General features: G+C 38.3%; 1 protein-coding gene across 2 annotated transcripts in view; it reads left to right on the forward strand.

The window, feature by feature from the left end:
* The first annotated feature begins 1,843 nt into the window (after positions 1 to 1,843).
* The window catches only part of siz (Brefeldin-resistant Arf-GEF family protein schizo), a 56,953-nt gene continuing 40,246 nt past the window's right edge, over positions 1,844 to 18,550 (forward strand). For both annotated transcript variants that reach the window (XM_018446732.1, XM_018446742.1), the window contains exon 1: positions 1,844 to 2,088. In XM_018446732.1, the coding sequence (XP_018302234.1) occupies positions 1,844 to 2,088 (245 nt within the window). The remainder of the gene's footprint in view (positions 2,089 to 18,550) is intronic.

The raw sequence follows: 18,550 nt of genomic DNA on the forward strand, positions 1-18,550 counted from the left end.
AGGTGAAATGGTAGGGGCAACCAATCAGCATCGTTCCGTTCCGATTTTAAATAGCCTGGCTTCCCATGGGGCATATTTTTCGGAAACGGAAATTTTTCGTACGAAATTCCAATATTTACAGGAGATAATTAATAAAAGGCGATTTTTGACGTGCTTCTGGTATAGCAATCATAAGCAACCGCGGTTGAGGCTATCTTCGTTTTCAGGGATCAGAAGACGAAGATAACTCCAACTGCGGTTGCTTTTGGTTGCTATATCAGAGGCACGCCAAAAATCGCCTAAAAACACAGTATTAGAAGTTAATATATTCTATTATGTATTCTATTATTATATTATATTAAATCCGTAATATTATATCCGTAACAGCACAGACTTCCAAGGGATGTCCTGAGGATGTCTAAGGGGATATCCATATGTCCTTTGAACAGCGTCCTAAGGACATTCCCAGAATAAAGTGTGCTATTAGGGATTATATTATACTACATTACATATATTCTAAACAAAACCTTCATATATATTCGTTTATTACTTACAGTTTTACACGATAATCAGTCGTAATAACACCGCACGCAGTGCTCTGAAACAGTAAACACAGCCATATTGGATTTTAATCGAATGGACCTCCCCATGATTGACTGTCGACTCCCCACTACTTTTAGGCTACTGCACATCCACGGGAACGACTCACCTTGTATAATGCGTTCAGCAGAGAAAGAGAAAGCAGCTTTGCAACTGTTGTAAAATTCTTCAATACGACTGGTTCTTGCTTTTGGTTCCTTACAGATCTAAACGTATAAACCAATCATATTGAAGAATTTTACAACAGTTGCAAAGCTGCTTTCTCTGCTGAACGCAGCCAATTCTACCATGGTTAAAATTATCCGCAACTTATCTGGAAGTGATGAAATTGGGAAATATAAATGGAAAACCCTACGGACGGTATTTATAGTCGATTCTTACGGCGAATTCGATTGGAAGCACTAGTGCGCACTGGTGCATATTAAAGCCGTTGTACATTGATTTAATTTGAGTATAAAAATGAAATACAAATATTTAGAATTATGAAATACATATTTTACTTAATAGTACAATAAAATGTATTGAGAATTTCATGATTTAATCGATTTCTATGTTTATTTATAAACATTTCTTTACGTTATTTTGTGTACAACGGCTTTAATTACACTAGTGCGCACTGAATGCGTCCAATCGAATTCGCTAATATTCAAGATCGTCTTAAGTATCGTTTCAAGAAGTCACGAACCAATCAGAGGGCCGTATTAGCGTTTTAGACGGTCTTGAAATAAGAACCGACTATGAATACCGCCGTATTATATATACCGGCCGTAATTACGGCGCTTTGTGAGTACGGAATACCGACCGAGTACTTGCCGTATTTGAGCGACTAGTACCGCGCGCAAACGAGCGATAGTGCGACGTGTGCGAGTGACTGCGACGCGCGCACGCGCAGACAACGGACCAGTGGAATCGAACACGGCGCGGTCCGACTGCGAGGAACCGGTGGAACGCGACCGCGGCAGGCGGCTTCGCTCGCAATATGGCGAGTATGCGATGAGGGGCTCTCGCATCGTGCGTGCCTCGCCTCGTCTCGTGCGCTGTAGTGACGTTCGTTGATCGTGTCGTTCGCCCGTTGAAATATGCTGACAGTAACGTGGGTTCGTGGCAACCCGTCGTGAATCGGCGCGCGTTCTCTCGCGTGATCGTGTCGAGGGCGACGGCGCGGCGACGGCGACGACGTCGTACGTCTCCCCCGACGTGAAGCGAGGCGACGTTCGTACGCGGGACGCGCGGGAGAGCGCGAGAACGAAGGTAAACAAACGACATGAGCGCGGTACTCGGTGGCAGCGTCGACGGCGAGACGGCGCCGACGGGCCCCCTCCTAGACCCGGACGTCGAGGGCATCCTCGAGGAGAAGAACCAGCTCATCAGCCGCCAGTACGCGGAGATCGAGAGGCTGCAGCGCGAGCTCGCCGAGGTCGTCGGCGAACGGGACGCTCTGCTCTGCGAGGTGTCGAAATTTAAGTTCGAGCGCGAGATGACCGACCTCAAGCGGCTGCACGATGACAGGTACGCGCGCCCGCTAAAGCCTAAAGAGTAAAGACTTCCCTCTCACTCTCCTCGATCTGGCTGCTCTTCGCTCCCACTTGATCGCTGCCGGAAAGAAGGTACAAACGTGTATTCGCACTCCCCGTACATTTGTGTTCTTTGTTTTCCTGCAATTCCTTCCGCATTTTTCCCTCCGTGACGCCTTGTTTAAGCGCGGAAAGTGTGACGCCGTCTAATTTGAAAAGAACGGGCTTGATCGCGATAAAAATTCATTTTTGCCAGCGTGAAAGTCTTTTCTTTCTCTCCTCATATATTTTCTTTACGTTAATAACGTTACGTTAATAACGTTACGTTAATTTCTCGTCGGTTTGATGTATCTCTCACGCCTTTTGTATACCTGGCGCGGACTAGCGCGCGGTTTTGGGATAAATAAGACGGGAAGAAAGGGACAAAAATATGTAGGAGGTACAAAGAACTCACGAGAAAAATATCTCCTTCCCACTCACATTCTTTCACATTCTTCGTATTCAAAACGAGATAAAAGCGTACAGCGAGTAGCCATGTGCCACAAAAATCCATGTTTTTATTCCTTCGAATGAAATAATGGGAGGTACACCCAAGAACTTCGATTCTTTCTCTCGGAAATTTTCACAAACTGAGAAATGACGACCTTTTTACATTGATACTCAGTCCGTGCGCGATTAACGACACGACTAAACCTTACGTCTGCTTACACAGCTAAATTTGACATAAAAACGAAATAACCTGAATTTTTGCAAGTTTTAAAAAAGTAACAGGGGGAAGAATCGAAGTTTTTGGGTGTACAAAAAGAAATTGTAGTACAATATTTCACATTTCTCGTTTATTTGCGCCCTCGTGACGGAAACGTGGAAGCGGGCGAGGTGCAGAAACCGAAAAAGGGCGTATCCACCTTTTTTCCCGCGCATTTAAGCCGCGTTGTTTTTTTTTCCACCCCGCAACTTTCCGGGCCGATCTATCCTGGCAACGTTTCGCGACGTCGTTTATCTCCCAGTTTTCGACGCGATCCACCGTAGAAAATCCAGCGTGAATCGCGTTACCGGGGGGATGGTTCACCCTCACTCGTGCGACTCGTGGGCGAATCACGTCGCCTTGCCCCTCCTACACTCCGCCACTCTCTCGCTCTTTTGAAAAAGCCATCAGATGTCAATCATCGTCGGATTGATATTGCACCGGCGAGCGTGCGATTTGGGGGATGCATTCTCGCGCAAATTTTCCCGTCGCGTCTGATGGATATCGCGAAATGCAAAACACGCAATTCGCGGGCGTACGCAACGAAACGAGAGATACCGTTTCTAGTTGGATTAACCCTTTGTATCGCGACATCGTTGTTTCCGCCTGTTACGATCGCCTATATCGAACGCTGACCGACGTTGCCACACACACGTCGCGAGCTTCTCTCTTGGCGATCAGTCTTTTCTCCCTGGTTCAACAAGTAGCCGAGTGTAGACGAACCGAAAGAGTTAAAACGGCCGAAATGTAACTTTTACGAATTTCTCTCTGGTTATTTCTAGAAAAAAAAAGAGGACTCGTAGAAAGATATATATTTTTTCAGATTGAATTTTATTCCTGTCGAATAAAATTAATTTGTGTTGTAAATATCTGTTGCGAGCTTTTTAATACGCAAGATTAATGTATCGTATTCACCGAATGACGTTTCTTTTCATCAATTTCATGATATTTTTTTATCGGAAGTGAAAGAAGGTTATCGATATTACAACGATGGTTTATCATCGTACAATTTCACTTTTTAATATTGTACATCTTCGTAAATAAGACTTGAAGTAGTATTTCATTAAGTCAACATTCATTTGAAACTAAAGTGTATAATTTTAACATCTATTTGCTCTCCTCAAGTTTAGTTTCTCTCGTTTCCATATTTAACTTATTTTAATCGTCTGATTACAAATATCTCTGGTATATTATACATCCTTGATTATAAATAAAGCATTCTCACAAATTGACATAAACGTTCCGCATTTAACGAAAAATAAATAAGAAACAATTTTATTGAGAAATAATATTTATTTTTATAATAACTTTAATATTTTGTTTAATATATATTTTAACGATTTTTGTATTTTAATATTTTACACTGGCAAAATGCATCTAAAACTCTCGGAATTGTAGGAACGTAATGATTATCAATTTAATATTTTATTAATTCTCCTTTAGCTGTTATTACCGTCTTTTCCAAGAAAATGCGATAAATTGAGAGTGCTTTATACTTACGGCCAAGGTAATGTTTTGAATATTAAGAAAAAAAATCGATCTTAAGCCTCTGCGCAACAAAACGCTTTTCAGACATCGCTCTATTCGTTTATATCACATTATGAAAATATCCATGACGCGATGGATTTGTCGTAGTGTTGAACCGCGCGTTTCGTTTCTTTGACATCAACGGTTTCCCAGGGAATGTACACGCTGTCGCGCGTATGAAACCGTGACAACGTGAGTTATTAAAGCGAACGCAAAAGAGAGGATCCGCGCTTGTTCGCCGCTATCAATGTGCAAACGCGTGCTTAGATAAATTGATAATATACGACGGAGAGGGGCGAAATACACCTGGCATTGTGTCTGAGTCATCAAATTACAGATATGGGGGCTGCACCACAATCGTTTAGTCGCTAATGTGATACGCAGTCATTCAACGCGGACACGAAATGTCGCGGAATATGATTATTCAACTGCCTGTTTAAATCCCGTTCCCTTTCCCATCTTGTAAAACGCCAACGATGGCGAGAGACAGAAATTTGTCGAACGACGGTAAGGGAACCAGTAGAGCCGGAGCGAAACGTTTAATTAATACACTAATTAATACATCAGCCAGGTGAATATAGTCTCAAGCCGTATTTTCCTAACCGCCTCGATCCTAGGAAAGAATATTTCCAACATAAAATGCACCGTGTTATTCACTCGTCGCGAATATTTCAATTAATTTAATATCACATTGCTCCATATATGCTCTCGAGTATAATAGAATCAATATAGAGATTCTGTCCAGTTGTTGACAGTCGTGCGATACGTTTGTCCCTCTCTGCGGATAATTAAAAGCGTTATAAGTATAATCGTCAGAAGGAAACGGACCGCGTTGCAAGACCGCGTCATAACTTAATAAGGACAACTCGAATGCGTATGTTGCATTCATAAGCGTGTACTCCCCTAACGCATTGTCGTGAGAGTACCTACACGTGTGTAGGGAGTTATAGTAGACACAACGACCGGGTAAAGCAAGCGCGTATCGTCCATCTGGAAAAGAGTGCGCGCATAACGCATAAGACGTTCCCACAAGATAGACCTTTAGGAGGGATAGAAACGCGATAGTCGTGTTGTTACGCGATGTACGCTATAATAACAATAATTGGTAATTGTATATCGGGCACTTCGTCATTCTCCGCGCTTTCCTGTCGATTTTTTCCGCGACAGACGTAATCTTTCCCTTCCGATGCGCTCGTCGATTCGACTGTTTATGGAACATAATCCTTTCGAATGGCTGCTGCTCTTGATGTTTTATATATTTATATGAGTGCTTTCCAGCAAAAGATACATATGACGCAGTGTAACATAATGAATCATTTGATGTTTAATATTGCAAAACAGCAAGAATGTAACGATTCACTGTGTAACCCGGATTCACTTGTCCGGGATTTTTTCATCTTCTACACTGAGATAAAAATATCTTAAAAAATCTAATTTCAATAAATATTTATTTGAATTTGGTATCAACTAAATATTTATTAAATATGAAAATATATTTATTTGATATAAAAACATTAATTTGATTTAACAATCACTTCTTTTTATTAAGTAAATATTTATTTATTGTAAGTAAATGTTTAGTTGGCAGTATTCAAATAAATATTTATTTAAATTTAGGCTATTTTTTTCTTATAGTTAATTTGTGGTTACACGGAAAGGACGATTTTGTTGAAATATTTAAAAATTTAGCCACAGATTTAAAAATAATTTTCTTGGATTATCAAAATAATTACGCAGGAATCTCAAATGTGATGAGCAATGCTGCAAAATTTTTTATATTCGAGCAATCAGCTTGAGCGTCTTATATGATTATTTTGGCCCAATGAAGTTATTTTCAGATACAGGTAGTATATCTAACTAAATTTTTAGATACAACAAAACCATCCTTTCCGTGTAGATTTAATGTAAAAAATTGTATTTTTCTAGCTATGATTAATCACTGAACTGATGATTTTGCAGTAATTTTTAAAATTATCCTTACAAAAACTATCAGTTTAGTGATTACTCGTAACTAAAAAACGTAATTATCAAGTTAAATAAGGTTAAGTTTAAATCATAAATAAATCAAAATATCAAAATCCGGGTCATACTGTGTCACAAAACATTGAGTCGAATCCAACCCTACCTTTCTCGATGCGTTCTGAAAATTATAGTATGGTTAAAGGGTTAATCATAGGTATCTAATTTATATCTTTCTGATACCTTGTGAGGTCCGTTTCTATGTAGATTAATTTTAATCTCCGTTCAATTTGCTCTTCATCTTTCGAATTCTTAGAACTAAAAAGAGATGAAGAGTTAATTGAATCAAGATTAAAATTAAACTACATTGGTAGAAATGGGGGCATAAATCTATTAGAATTTCAATTAATATAACAAGACTTTTTAAGGTAATATTTTTTAATGTTAACGACCGTTTCATATTTTTGAAGTAACCGTTGTAATACTTCGTGTCTTTTCGCTGACGAGATCGGTTTGTGCGACTTTAAACGAGGAAAAAAATCACAGACCGCAAAATCTAAACGCTTAGTAATCGCGGCAGCAAGAAACAGTCCCCAAAGCAGTGACCTTGAAGCATCCTATTGACCTGCTGGGGATCTCGCTTTGAAACCGTCTAACTTTACTAAGCTTGTGATTTAATACATCTGGGTTGCAGAACCGGTCCGTCCCGAACTTCGGAAACTTCTCCCGTCTCTCGTGTGAGCTCTTTATCTCGCGTCCGCGCGCACGCCCAATTGTAAGTAGTATCGCGGGATGTGCGTGGAAACTACCTCCTTGCTCTCTTGCAAAATGCTAATTGAACAAACACGCGTGACGCGAACGACATGGCCGATCTTATTCTTTCTCCGGCGACGTCGGTACTATTCGAGACCTCACGGTAAAAAACATTTTGTATTTGCGTTGGAAACAGTCCACTCAAGTCCTTATTAAAATTTTGTGTTAAATATTTTAACATCGAATGTTAATTTAATATAATGTGATTATATTATTTAAATAGTTTATGTTAAATTGATATTCAACATTTCTTACAATTAAACAAATAATTCAAATAAACGTGAGAACCAGTCAACACTTAACCATTTTAACTCTCTTATATAATACCATTACTCTTGACGATTGTTATTGTATTGTTGTTATTATATATAATATATTCGTGACGATGTTTATGATTATTAATTTATGTGAATGTTAAGTTTATTTATTTATGTATTTATTTATACTTATATGAAAAGGATCCAAATTAGGATCGAAACGTATATTTATCTCTTACAATAAAGTATATATAATTACACACTTACAACCTGTGTTGGCTCTCAAAGGCTTCTCTTTTAACGTTTTATCTTACAATTAACATAATTTATGAATAAATGAACAAATAAAAATAATGTGTTTTAAAACATAAATTCTAAGATGAATAAATAAGATGTGTTACTTTAACTTATCATAAATGTTAATTTTACTGAAAAAATATGCTTCCACGATTTGTTTACCGTGTCAGTATTACTTTTCTTGTGTTTATTTTTTAAAATAATATTTGCGTTACTTTCTAACGTATTCATCTTAAATTGACACGTAAATTTGAGTAAACGTTTGGAATACATGAAATGTGTTAAATTTAACACAAATTTTCCAACGGTGCTCCGAAAACGTATAAAAATAGAAGAGGATCTCTCGCACAACATTTAATAGCGTATTTTTGTCCGTAAAAAGAGACCGTTCAATTACATCGTTACAACGAGGCGAGGTCGACCGGTCACGCCAAATATATCCCGCAACACAGTTTGCCACGATTGGGAGGTTGAGAGATATTTGACACAGATTCGCGGTCGCTCGCGACGCATCCGGCGTATCCATTGTTTCCAGAAATTTATTGTGTCCGCGATGTCGTGAGGATTAGACGAATTTCAGACCTTCACGCGCCCGTATCGAGCGCGCGTACTCGCACGCGAAAGAGATCTTTCCAAAATGCGATAAGTAATTAATTCCTTTAACGTCATTATGCTCTTTTTACGCATTTTATTCTTAACATCATCAGCTGTGCAAACAGTTTGCCTCGAGTGCCTCCTTTAAGTGAGTCCTCCCTTTCGCGTTTGACGTCAACTCTTATCAAGGTTGAAATTATGTAAAATGAAAAGATATGCAGTTTCTATCCGTTACTTTGTAAGAAAAAGAAAAAAGATATAAATAATTATGATAAGATATAAATAGTTATGATCATTTTATAACGAGTATTTTGATTAAGACGTAACAGTGAGCAGACTTATAAATACTACTCAAGTGACAGCTCGAGTTGCTTAATTAACTAATTAATTAATTTTACGAAGGTTATATAGATGCGACTTTTTTACGCCAAAGAATTGCTCACACTGAAAAAAATGATCTCGCAGTTATAGTGAAAAATTATGTATAAGATACGAAAAATTAGCTAAAATAGATAAATAACTACACTGTTAAATCTGTAGTATCAAATTTAATCTATTATTTTATAGTAAAACAGTAGTTAAGTTTAAAATTATACAGTATCAACTGTACGATATAGCGTTAAATTGACACTGTATATTGTCAAATTTCATCATTGATTTAGTATAAAAATAACGATATATTGAGTAGGAGCAGTGACGACTTAAATCAGGTTAAATCTGACACTATAGGTTTAACAGAGAGCACTCCGATATTGGATATCCATTTTAACTAATTTTGCTTGTTTGTATCTAATCAATATAAATGGCAGAGACCGAATTTATATCTGAACCATATATTGTCAAATTTATCAAGAAAGTCTCTGTAATGTTCAATCAGACTGTGATTGTGATTCATACATATTTAGTAGTGATATTGTATTATGAAACCTAAATTTTCTTGCATATATTGTTAGAATATTGATAATTCTAGCTGGAGCTACAAAATATTTTTTTGCGTGCAAGTAGATGACGCCCTGTCCATTTTGGACTTGCCACACGCAGAAAAATGCACACCGTGTATATAAGTAATAATTTAAATAATTATCCGTTTCAAGTATTTCAAATGTTCATATATCCGCAAATCTATCATAAGTTTATCAAAAGTATCAAAAATTTATTAAAAATATATTCTCAATCTTAGTAAATTTAATATACACTTCAATTAAGATTATTAAATTAAAACAAATTCGATTTGCCTATTATATAAAAAAAAGTCGCTTTTTCGATCAATTTTATAATATTCTTCAAAAGAAAATAAATTCTTGTTTCGAATATATAATAATGAGTTTTTTAAAATTCGTAATAAATATATTTTAAGATTATTATATCAAGAAAAAAAATTTTCTTTGTTATAGATAATCGTTATTTGAAAGGAAAAAAGTAAATTGCGTAATCACTTTTCTTGGTAGTAGAATGATATTTTTCTGTGTGCACGAGAAAACTGCATGCTCTTTAAAGATTAAACGCCTCTTCGGCGGTTTTTCATATTTGACGTGATCATGCTAACGGCCATACGTTTCCTCATCTGCGGCAAAAAATCGACTTGGTCACGGCTCGGAAAAACGTAATACACGGTCGAAAAGAGATTTATGCTTCCAAGAAGCGGCGAACATTCTGTCCTAACGCTCTTGTGTCCTCTCTTACATCTGGCACGAACATGTTAAAGCGATGCTCTTGACATCCAAAACCCTCTCGAGCTTTACTAAATGGTAACAAGCTTTTTTTCCTACATCTATTCTCGTGATATTTCCTGAAGATAGTCGTACATTTTCCCGAAAGGAACATCTTCCTTCCCTGGCGACAAATTATGAACTTTCCAAATACGTATAAGCTTTTAATTTCTTTAATTATTTTATTATTATTCCAATTGAACTATTTTAGCAACGTTCAGTCTATGATTACTTATTTGATCCTTCTGTCAATACATGCATCTATATCGAATTTAACATTAGAAGGACCGGATTTGACGATTCCTCTAAAAGGACGATAAGAACCAATTTGGCTCCAAGCACATTTTCTTTATAAACAACAAATGGAAAGAAATGGAACATACAAATAATTATAATGAACGTTTTAACAATAGTATCACTAATTTTATTAATTTATTTTATTACAAAAAACAGTTATATTATAAAAAAGTTATATTAGTTTGAGAAATATTAGTTCGCGAGGAGCCAAATTGGCTACCTCGATCCTTCTAGTGTTAAACAACACAAATTTTTATATTTTTTGTACCAATTTCATTATAACGCTTCAAAAAAACCTTCGTACAATAAAGAGTATTTTTCATAGACTTTATCTTGTTTTTACTTTTACACTTTTAACGGAAACCTTGTAAAACATTATTGCATTGACAGAAGGGTCAAGCGAACACTTTGAGAATATTTAATATATAATCATACGATTGTATCTCTAAAGTCACGACTCTTCGTTGCGCAGTCCTTCAATGCTGATTGCATCCTACGAGAGTAGCTCTACTTCTCTTTTTGTCTTCATTGAGCAATATTTAAGCACCGATTGACACTTGATTACCTTTATCGGATGTGGGCAAGGCTGTCATGGCGGTTTCAAAGTTCAATTTCGAGTTTCCAACGGAACGATTAGCTACGTCCTTTGCACGACTGATTGGTGCCGATTGGCATCGATTGCAAAACTACTAATCATTAATGCAATGCGTATGCGTAAGAAAAGTACAGAAAGAGAATGTGATGTTTTTGTTGTCATCGCCTGGTGAGAGGATCGCGTGTTTCTCCTTCTGTTTTCTCTCTTTCTCTTTCGCTTCTCCGATGCGACGACGAAAATAGTTTATTTCCCTGTGGACCACTGCAAGGAGGACTTTGGACTTTTAATCCCACTTCGCTGCCGCACGCGACAAAGTATTGCACTTTACTTGTCTGAAATCTCCTATTTACAGAATATGTAAAGCTTCAAATGCAGCATTATTGCTTGTCGTCTCTCCTTTGAGATCTTTTAATCTTAATTAACAAAACTTTTCCACCCTCGGCAATAATTACGGTTGTAATCTTGTTCCTCATCGATTCTATGAAATTTGTATGCATCTATAGATATCTAAAAAATTAATTTGTTATAAAAAAGAGTTAATTCTACTTAAAGTTCTGTCAAATTTAATTTAGTTCCAAACTTCCTGATAAAATAATCAAAGAATCTTTAGAGACCAAAGAAGCATTAATCATTTAACGGCAACGGATAAAATTATCGTAATTATTCGGCTAATTATATAGAAACCGTAATTCCAGTTTTTAAAAATACTAGCTGATCGTAAATCAACTAAGCTAGTTCTACAAATATGGTCAGACGGAAAGAAATCGATTTAACGAGAAATTGGCAATTCTCAGCGAGCATTAGTACCACGGTAGGCGTGGTATAAATCGCATTACCAGATAAACAGGTTCGGCATTTCGGCCAAGGCTGTTGTTCGTATCGACGGAGCGTCACTGCCGTTACTGTCACTACCGCATCCTCATGTCGTGTGCGTGCAAAACGGTGCATGATGCGCATCACGCGCTATGTGTGTGTACGTGAAATCGTCGCCTTGGAGTTGTCCAGTGGCGCTCAGTTAGCCTGCATAACAAGAATCGTACGAGTTAAACTTGCCGCATGAACGAATCGGAGAGTTCAAGGGAAGCCCGTTCTCGTTTTGCAAAAGTTTTTCCGTATTCGGTATTGCTATTTATATACCCGAGGAATAGGATCGAATGTCCTCCAAAAGATCGGAGCTCCACGAGCTCTCTCTTTTTCTCTTTATGGACTCCGTAAATGATCCACTTATGCGCTTCTATAGTTAGCCGGTATAGACCACACGGAATGGAGTCTAAATCTAAAGCTTCCCTGTGACTACTTTTAAACTCTCCTAGGGCCCTTTGTACTCGCGAGGAGCAAGCTTATGGCTCTTCGGCGTGTCGTAGACACGCGCCCACGTCCAGACAGATAAAACGTGCGCGTGCCGATCGAAACTCGTCGGGGTATCTCTCTGAATGGCCGATAAACGGAAGCGGACCGCGCGAATCGATGCATGAAGGACGAAAAATGCGAATTGTGCGCGAGACGCGGAACCAACCATGTTAGGGATTCCGACACGTAGGGAATTTTCACGTCACCGCCGTCCGCGTTCTCTGCGTAATCCGTGCGTGGCGTAGCGTAGCGCAATATAGTTATCGTCGTGCAATATTGCTGCCAGAGGAATGGAAAAATAGTGACTGACAATCGGTAGGTATAGAATGGACCGCTTTATACGATTTCTCGGCTGCCACGTAACTATACAATGTTACGATACATCTTGTCGAGTGTTTGAGATGGACGGTGATTTAAATATGGAAATGGAGCACGATTCGTTGCTTTTCGGTCCCCCTTTCTGACTAAATTTCACACGCACGTCTATACAATACTAGACTTTATAATAACACTAGATCCTGATACGGTCTTCCCTGCAGGAAGATAGATACACATATTACATTTATACATGGAAAGAACACGGTTTTACCGAAGTCATTAAAAAATTAAATGAATCACAAAATTTAACTAAATACAGATCTGAAAATGATTTGTTGGATCATCAAAATAATTATGTAGGATGCTTAAACTAATTTGCTATTAGCATGTTAAAACTTTTTGCAGGATTGTCATAAACCTTCAAGCATTCTACATAATTATGTTGATGATCCAACACAATTATTTTCAGATCTGTATGATAAATTTTTAGATAGGTACTTTAGCAAAATCGTTCCTTCCGTGTATTGTTGCATTAGAGACTGTCTAATCAACTAAGACATAAAACAGTTACTTTTGATTGTCCAATTTTATTTGATCAATCCGTAAGAGAGAGAAAGAGATAAAAAAAGATATACAGAACAGAAAGAAAAAGAAATGGTAAATGTATGTCCTCTCTCTCTCTCTCTTGCGTGATTTTGATAAAACCAGAGATCTTGCATACAAAACGCAGCTCGTATTCAAGTCCTAATTAGAGGATCTCTATATATTGCATTATACAGAACATTGCCATGGCTGTTGTATTTATGCGGCTCTTGAATTTAAATTGATATGAGAGAGCATCAAGTACATATTCTTCATAAATAAATGGTCTCTTTATTTTCTATCCAACCACTCCTTTTCTACGTTTATATAGCTATCGGTGGTACGGGCTTGAAAAATGTGCACTACGGGTCTCGCTGCGGCGAGTCTTGGGTATTGTCACGAGACGCTCGCTCGACATTAATTAAATTTTTCCTCGTGCAGAGAATCACGGTCAAGCACAGTGAGCTTAACCGCGTTACTCTTATTTCGTAGTACATAGTGGGTATATCCACTGGGTGGGTACTCTTGTACTACATAGAGCGCTCGATTACATGGGGCGGTTAACAGTCTGGTGTATCAGATACGTGCGCGCGCGCGCGCGCACGGGCGTGGACTAAATGGATCGCAGTATCAAAGCGTTTGCCGCTTGGTCGAAATATTGCATCGGGGCTGCCGTTATCGATTACTGATTGAAAGTATTTTGGCTCGGTTGGGTATAGCGGCAGGATGGATACGTTAGTGCGCGAATCTGGGACATTCTAACCGAGTTCGGTTAGCGAGCACTTCAAGACGACCGGTTGATAAGCACTTATAAGGACACGAAGTATCTCTCCAATCTCTCCTAATGCAATCAATCGAATGCACGAAATCGTACGACCAGTATATGTCAACTCTACGAAGTACGAGGTGTTCGGGAGATAACGTTCTCTGTGGAAAATTTATATCTGCATTTCTCTTCGTGAAAATCTTATTCATAGGCTCGTTTTATCATTTTTTAATTAATTTGTGGTTTAGACTTAACCTCACTTAGGTCCGATTTCATATATGGTGATCTAAAGATTAAAGGTAACTAAGAAATTCATGAATGAATTTCATTGATGAATCTGTTGATAATCTTTAATCTTTAGGTAATCATATATTGTGAAAATGGGCCTTAGACTTGTTTTTATAATATATGGTTACCCAGAGGTCACCAAGAGATTCATAATGAAATTCAGTCATGAACTTCTTGGTAACCTTTAATCTTTAACTAACTATTTATTGTAAAAATGAACCTGATAATGTCAAAATTATGTTTTTTTAATTATAATTAATCACTAACTGATGGTTTTATGATAATTTAAAAAATTATTCTACTATACGAAACCATCAGTTTAGTGATTAACCATAGTTAGAAAAACATAATTTTTACATTATTGTTAGGTCTAACCATAAGTTAACCAGAAAATAAAAAATCGGATCTACGTGTCTTGTCATTGTAGATATCTTGTTATTCTTCTTTATCTTTATTAAAGTTTATCTAAATAATTATCTAAGAAATAAGATTGTGTTACTTATCTGAAGAGCATATTTCTGAAGAGCGATTCACTCGTCTTTCTTTTGTTACTTCAAAAAAGTGTCCGCGACGCTATAAAGCTCTGTTATAAAAAAGGATTGTTACGATTTGTGACAAGAAGTATCGTCACGTACACACCAACCACGCCTATCGTTGGCGAGCACTCTGTAATTTATGATGCGTCAAACTCGGGGACTATTGACACGGAATAGTAGCGCGATACACGAAACTAAGAGACAAGTGTGATAAATCACCAGATTCTCTGCCGGCTATTGCCGTCGTATTACGCGTCGGGGTTTGGTTTATTGTTATAACACGCCAGTGTTATTCTGCAGCAAAGTAGAGAGAGACTCACACGCGCGTATCTCATTTATACAATACGCACAGAACTAAGGCGTTGAAAGATTTCTATCTGCAAGTTGAGTAAAGTTGTTGAATAGAACGCGTAGAACATTCTTGCAGTTTCATTAACATACTGTAAAATCGATATTTTCCTATGTGATCTGCTTTGTTTCGTTAATAACATTGTAAGAAGTTTGTTAATATCAAGCCCTTAACATCTATACGGTCTATCACATAAAAATATTTCACAGATGTTATTATATTCATCAAATAGGCCAACAAAAATTTTGTATAATTTAATATCGGTTTGACTAATAAGATTTAATTTATAAAAAGTTTATTTATAGTATATAATATATGATATATATTATAAATTTATAAATAAAAGAAGGCCATATCCCGTCAAAGTAAGTCTTTTGGCCGGCTAAGATGATATTTTCTATATCACTTTTATATAATAAAAGTTATACAATAAGCGTCTTTAAAACATTATAAAACTTTTATATAGTAACTTTTATATAATAAAAGTTTTATAATGTTTTAAAGGCGCTCATTAACATCAATAATGTTAAATTGCTTGCCAATTTAATTTGTGATATTATGCACTCCCAACTTCCATTCAGAACTGCATTTCAAGATCGATAAATAATCAACGCGCAGTTCGTTTGAACTGGAAATTGTAAAATTTACACAAAAATAAGCAGCAAAACTCGCAAGATCAGATATGGATTTCTGCACTCATTTATGTTGAATATTTTATGATCGATTTTCACTTAATATTGCTTAGTCATTCATTTTTCGTCTTTTATGTTGAATACTTGAAAATTGTTATTCTTTGTTCAAACCAACTTCAGTATGATCAAACGCATTCTTTAAGCTTTCGGTATTTTAATACTTCGTGTTATCTCTATTTTCCGTTTACGTCAGCTTTGCGTTTCCCGGTGCCGCATTTATCTCTGCAACAGCAACTAACAATTCATTTGCCTTTATTCAACATGAACAGAAATTACTGTAGTTGCACCAGAAATGACGCGGTTGCTTTTGAATTTGAGAATTGTACAGGGTTGAAACGGACGAGGGAGAAAAAGGTCGTGAGAAGGGTAGAGTGTCCTCTCCGTAGCGACGTTGTAATTACGTGAGTGCTTTAATGTCCTTGGTCACGCAAATGTCGAGGATTGTCGATCTTTCTTTTTTTCTTTTTCATGGAAATACAGCGAACAAAATTCGCGTCGCTCTGCGAAGAATACGCGAATTATGCAAAATTTTTACGCGCATGTGATGCACGGGGTTTACGTTTTTATCTCTGCGATCTGCGTTTTCTCGTGCCTCGGTCGCTTTTCGATTCTCTGTCGTAGCTTTTCGCAATGAAGTATTGAAGGTAAAGGATTCATTGAAGCAATGTGCTTTTCCGATTCTCGCTTTTGTGCTCGATGAACACCGTGATTGGTCTTACAATTCGTCCCGATAGGATCGTCTAGCTAGCAATTAATGCACCCGGGAGCCTTTCTGGGGTGACAACGTGCCTCGTGAGGGGCGCGGAGAGAAGGTCTACCGTTTTCATCTCGTGCAGGAGGCGTAGCTCTCTCGTACGGAAAGAGAACGACAGAGCCGACGCGAACGTCGGCGTCGCGACGCGAGGAAGACCGCGAACGTACAAGGAAGAGGAGAGAGAAAGGCAGAAAGGGCTGAGGAGAGAAAGGGGGAAAGAGAAGAAGCTAGATGAGAGATTCGTGGGGACAAAGGGACGTCGTCGTGACGGCGCAGACTCGGCGAACGCCGGGCGTCCCGACGCCTTCTCGCGTCCCTTTTATATCGCGTCTCCGCCAGTACACCGCTAACGATTCACGTCGCACTTTCCCCATTCACGCGCACCGCGGAAAAACGGCGCCGACGACGCGTCTCCACCCCTTTGCCCTTCATCCCCTCCTTACCCTCCCCCGCGTCTCTCGTTTCTTCCACTTCACCGAAGGCGAAATTTGTGCTTCGACTCTGGCCGTCTGATTGTATCGCGAGCGCGCGAATGTTCATACGAGTCTATATACAACAGTTGCACACGCGACACGCGCGTGCCCACCGTCATACCCCGTATACGTGTGTGACATAACGAGTGCAACGACTGTGCGTCATAGTCCCTTCCACGGCACGATAGACTTCGATCTCGCGATCGAAAGTTGCCCCGACGCTTCCGAGCGATAGTGTATCGTCACAGGTAGATATACCCACGAGAGAGTTTATAACGTAATATTAATAATTTTCTGCTCTCTCGCGGTTATTTATGAGCTTCCCTTAATCTCTGATATTTTCACCATTCATTACTGTCGCTCATCGAGCGATTTATTTACGCTTGATTTTCCGCGAGTTGCATGCTGATGTTAATAGCGCGTTAGCGATACGCATATCTGGGAAAATAAATAGCCATTCAGTGCTGTGAGCACCCTCGTCGCCCACGCAACGCACGCACGCACGACGCACGCATGCACGCACGCATGCATGCACGCACCGCGGTAGTGCACCGTGCGGCTAGAGAGAGCCTGGAGATGCCTGCAGATGCAGATTTGCACGGTAACGTTCCAGAGCGGTTTGTGAATGGTGGTGCGACCTTGCGGTTGGAATGTAAAGTACTTAACCGACGGAGGCAACTACGGATAAAACCGACGTATACGCGAACCGATGCACGCCACGTGCACTGTGTTGCAATTGTGCATGTAACACGGTGACCTTATTTCGCAAATGACAATCTTGCATTTTTCAGACGTTATATCGCCTTTCCCGCGGAGATCGTTGCCGACGAACGAAGGCTTATTCGCGTTCCCTTCGTGGCTCCGAGAAACGTCAGCGTGTTAAAGTAAACGTCCCAGCGACCGGACATTTACATAAAACTTTATTTGTTTAACAATATGATACGAATTTGGACCGATAAGAATAAATATAATTAAAATATTCGGTCAAAACGAATCTTTGTTAGTGCTTAAGGATCCATTCTACCTTGTGGCTTGAAAAAGAAGGCGATTTTTTTGGCAATTTTTTTTTTCGGGAAAAGTAATGAAGATACATACTTTGTTGTTTTTATATATTATTTTTTATACTTTTCTCTTTAATTTAAAATTTTATGAAGTCAATGTGTTGACTGTTAGTCTACATAAAGTTTTGGGAAAGAGAAGCCTCTCCTCGAGCCTCTTCGACTTGAACATGGCGCCAGAACGGAAGTACTGCAGGTCGCACCAGTCATCTGAGAGTTCATAAAACGATTTTCCTATTCAGAAAGAATATCTCTATTGGATATAGACTATGATAATTGACTTTAGATAAAAATTAACAAAATGGCGGTTATTTGAAAAATGTTCGATTTTTTTACCTTAAATTGTGCTCTTGTTTTTGCGATAAAAAAAGTATCATTGATATTGATATAATTGTAGTCTATCTGATAGAAAAAACATTGCTCTACTATCATACAAAATTTGAAAGCGATACGTTCAATAGTTTTTGCTCTATCACTTCCGTTAGATCGAAAAATGTT

Source organism: Mycetomoellerius zeteki, unplaced genomic scaffold (genome assembly GCF_001594055.1).
Source record: "Mycetomoellerius zeteki isolate Tzet28-1 unplaced genomic scaffold, Tzet1.0 scaffold105, whole genome shotgun sequence".
NCBI classification, from domain to species: Eukaryota; Metazoa; Arthropoda; class Insecta; order Hymenoptera; family Formicidae; genus Mycetomoellerius; species Mycetomoellerius zeteki.